The sequence below is a fragment of the Lolium perenne genome, chromosome 1 (assembly GCF_019359855.2).
Source record: "Lolium perenne isolate Kyuss_39 chromosome 1, Kyuss_2.0, whole genome shotgun sequence".
Taxonomy (NCBI): Eukaryota; Viridiplantae; Streptophyta; class Magnoliopsida; order Poales; family Poaceae; genus Lolium; species Lolium perenne.
This window is the reverse complement of record NC_067244.2, coordinates 19,499,917-19,504,081: the sequence shown is the minus strand read 5'-3', so window position 1 is coordinate 19,504,081 and position 4,165 is coordinate 19,499,917. Positions and strand designations below refer to the sequence as shown.

Here is a 4,165-nt window from a genome sequence, read left to right as displayed (position 1 = left end):
GACTCCAATCACGCGCCATAACCCCATCTTCTTCTCTTATTTTGCCCCAAAGTGCATCGTCACCTACAGAACCAACGGTATTTAGTTGACGCAGATTTGTCTGTACACATGTATCTAGACGTGCTTGCACAACTAAATATTTTGGAGCACCAGTGCTTGGTCTAATTATTAATCAGATAACTAAAGCTTAATTCAGCAGCTTCTAAATCGCAAGGCTCATCCAATCATTCGAAATATTGCAGCTACCATGCGAACTCGCACGCTTGCTATTACAGTACAACAAACTCTGCTCTGCCATCCGGAGCATGAATGAATATTATTATTACACACACAATTCATCGGGCTACTACCACCTCTGGATGATGAATATGACAGCACCAACACAATTACCCAACCGGTCCTAGGCCAGCACGGCAGCGGCTCCGCCTGAGCTAGCCGGCAACACAGTTCTACAATGTCGTCGTTTGGTGCGTCTGCCTTGCCCGCGCTTCACCGTTGGCTTGCCTCGCTGCACCTGCACAAACAAACCGCAGCGAGTTAACCGATTTCTTCTTCTTTAAGAAACCAAAAGCACTAGCTAACTAACAAACTCTTCAAGTTTAATAATCATCAATGGTGTTGAAAAACTTGACATGGCCTTTGCCTCTTTTTGGACATCCAGAGACCACAATTCATATAGCAGAAACAGTTAAAGTGCATATACCAGCACACCTACCTCTAGATGCATTCAAACACGCAGTCCAGCTTGACTAGCATGTTAAATGCTGAGAATATCAACTAGTACCTGCAATGGCACGATTCCAGTACTACCAGAAATCACCCAAAAAATTTCATCAACTTCACCGAATTGTAGCAACAACTCTTCTTATCTGATTGATTGGTGGTAGAAAAACAACAAAATAAAACCCACAGCTTCAATAAAACTCCTTCGACTTGAATACAAACCGCAACAACAACAGTGATATTACTAAACGTTATAAATTATGTTGACACAAAACTGGATACTCCAGCCCAGCAATGGGCATGTGGAGAGGCTACATGGTCAACTACATGCACAAGAGTAAGAAATCACAGAGAGGACCAGAATCATACCTAAACACATGGGGTCACACCAAGGCGACCGCTCTCATTGTTTAGCCCTCCTAGTTATCCTCGAGCAAGAACAAAGCATGGTTAGGTAAAAAACACTTATATTTATAGAAGGATCCAAATAACAGCCACTAATAAACGCACATGTACCCAACTTAAGCATCCAACAATCGACAATTAAGAACCTATTGTTCCCAACTTAGGCATAACTGGAATCACGCTACACCATTTGCATGCAACAAAATAATAAGGGGATGAGATACTGTAAGCAAAAGTTCAATTATGACCTAACCATTTGAGATTTAGGGAACCATTTGAGATTTACGGGACCATTTGAACTATTGTCCAACCAATATAGAACCAATTCAATCGTTAAATCCAGAAGAACAAGTGGAAGCTCCGTGACACTAAAACAATCGCAATCAGTAGACTAGTCCATTCACAACCACCTGAGCGCCTCCACGATGCACTATTTGATGTCGCAGATGGTGTTCGCCACCACACCTCCTCCTCCCGGTTCCACTGCGACGCCGGTTCTCGCCCTTCAGATCCTCCTCCGACATGCTTTCAACCTGAAAAATATGCATGATTTTCAGCAGTGCCTATGCATATCAAACATCAAGCAAACAATTGAACACATACTATTTCCTACACATCTACTGCCAAATTGCCAACGCACAACAATTTTTCCTTGACTGAACCAAGTTGCCATCTATACATGCAAGCACATTCGATTAAACTCAAAAAATGAAACAATTGTTAGCAACAACAGATTGCAGGAGGGTAAGAGGGAGCTCACCGGCAGTAGCTTGTTGGGGAGGTGGTCGTTAGAGCCATGTCGGAGTCATGGCAGCCCATGGAGTTGTACAATGTCATCAATTTTCTGCGGCTGACAGCCCACTCTTCCCTGTTGGCTGGCTGTATCTGTTGTCCTTGCACAGCTCAAATGCATCTTCCTGTACGACTGCCTGCATAAAGCAAGATACTTCAAATGTTCAAATTAAGAACCGAAATTTAACATATCATATAACATGGCATGAACATGAATAGCTTCCGATATTTGACAACTGAGAACTTAAGGTTCTCCACTTTGCACATAAAGGTATGACGCTCTTTCTAATCAAAGCAGATGGATACAACGATGATGAGTACAAAGTATCAGCCAAGTATACCTTGACAGGATAAGCATCTGCGAGTGAACTTGAATGGATCTCGGTGTTTTGAAGCTGTCCAACAAAATCAATAACATGCAGCAGCTCGACCTATCTGAAAAGGCAGAAAAAAAGGAAGTTAAGTACATGTTGAGGGAAGTATTGAAGTATGAAATCTTAATAGCGCAACACCAACAGCCATTTCTGTCAAAAGAAAGTTCAGAGTAAAATCAAGATGGCTCCTACCATAAATAAGCAGGAATGTGCATCACCAGAGTTTAATCATAAGCAGGAAGTTGGGTCCCAGAACAACAATGACTCAGCAATGTGCATCACCAGAGTAAATTGTGTTTATCCCATTTTAAAATAAAAGAAGAAAAAGAGTATAGTACTGAATGTTATGGCCAGAGCAACGACACTTGCAGAAACATAAAAATTTATCAAGTTTCAATGCTTAATCATGAAAATGGAGAGATGCTCACCTCTACAAATTTCTGCACTATATGTAAGAAACAATTGCACTAATTTGCATTTCAACAAATACAATAAGTGGCCACACAGAGTCATTAAGCTGAATAGGAAAGCAGGTCAAACACCCTATTTTTATATGCAATGAATGGGCAAAGCAAAGGTATGGCGACAAGTGAATGAAGCTCTATATCTTACAGAATATATCGACGTGTTGCACCATACAACAACGATTTGCACAATACCTCTACACCAATTGAAATAATCACTTCCAAACGCCTAGGCGGCCAAAGAGAAAATTTTGACCTTTGTTGCTGATGTCGATGATCTCCGGAACAGCGTCCAGGTAGCCGCAGTGGGCCTTCGGGCATGCTCCTGCACACCGTGGACGCCTGATCTCGAGCCAGCCACCCTCCTTCAGTTCCTGGCAATGACATCATCAGCCACGGGCAGACTCCCAGCAACCTGGAAATTAAAAATGAGGCTAGATATCAGGACCATAATAAAATAGAGCTCATAATTCTCATGGCAAGGCACTGAAAATTGACATCATCAACACTGCTAATGCAGCTACTTTTTAATTTTTCGTGCATCATGATTTAATTACCGAACAGTAATGTAGCTACTTTTTCTTTTTGCATGCATCATGGTTTAATTACCGAACACTACACAGGCCTAATGCTGCTAAATACAGAGGACTCTACTAGAGCCCCTAAGCTGACATACAGAAGAACAAAATTCGACCTTTGATTCTCCACGCAGACGGAGGAAACAGGAGCAGCTGCTGCCGGAATGGCGGGCCTGGGGGAGACCACCGAACAGCGCGGTTCCCCTCCTCCGAGGAGACGCCCTCCTTGCAGCGCGTGGAGGACGACGGCCTTCCGCAGCTCGCGACTTGGCGGCCGGCGCGTCCTGGTGGCCGGAGACACCTCGCCGGCGTGGAACACTGCAGCACTGCATCGGCCAAGCTGCGACGGAGTCCGGCCAGCTCGACGGAGCCGCGCGCATAGGGTGCACGCGCGCGCCGGCGAGCAGGCAGGCCGCGACGCCATGGTCCTGGCTGCGCCGGCTCTCTCGTTGCCGGCGCTGGGGGCGGGAGCGGATGACGGGAGGAAGTGGGGTCGTAGGGGAGGAGGCTCGAGATGGGGTGGCGGCGCAGGGCGCAGCCGGCGACGGCGAGGGAGGAGCGGCGGCGGAGAGGAGAATGGGGATTAGGGTTCTGGCCAGGACTAAACTAAAAATGCAGCCTTGATTACCCAAACAATTTGGCCCAATTTGATAATGGACTCCGACCCACGATAACTGGAGTATTTTATTTTATTTTACTGCAGCCTTGATTACCCAAACAATTCGGCCCAATTTGATAATGGACCCACGATAACTGGAGTATTTTATTTTACCTCTTCCCGCCCATTTCCGTAAGCCTCCGGTCGTTTGTGCTAACTAGTAATATTGCA

General features: G+C 45.2%; 1 protein-coding gene across 7 annotated transcripts; it reads right to left on the bottom strand.

Moving 5' to 3' along the window:
• Positions 1-269: 269 nt before the first annotated feature.
• Positions 270-3,829, bottom strand: LOC139836086 (uncharacterized). 7 transcript variants are annotated; one of them, XM_071826320.1, is made up of 8 exons: positions 3,453-3,829; positions 3,015-3,173; positions 2,262-2,355; positions 1,889-2,057; positions 1,536-1,661; positions 1,093-1,142; positions 716-806; positions 270-514 (listed from the first exon to the last, which is right to left on the bottom strand). In XM_071826320.1, the coding sequence occupies exons 1-3, from the start codon at positions 3,758-3,760 to the stop codon at positions 2,352-2,354; spliced, it is 471 nt and encodes a 156-aa protein (XP_071682421.1). In that variant the 5' UTR covers positions 3,761-3,829; the 3' UTR covers positions 270-514; positions 716-806; positions 1,093-1,142; positions 1,536-1,661; positions 1,889-2,057; positions 2,262-2,351. The 7 variants fall into 7 exon arrangements, with proteins under 7 accessions (XP_071682421.1, XP_071682416.1, XP_071682420.1 ...); XM_071826315.1 differs by having other exon boundaries at positions 716-1,142; XM_071826319.1 differs by having other exon boundaries at positions 270-806.
• Between the last annotated feature and the right edge of the window lie 336 nt (positions 3,830-4,165).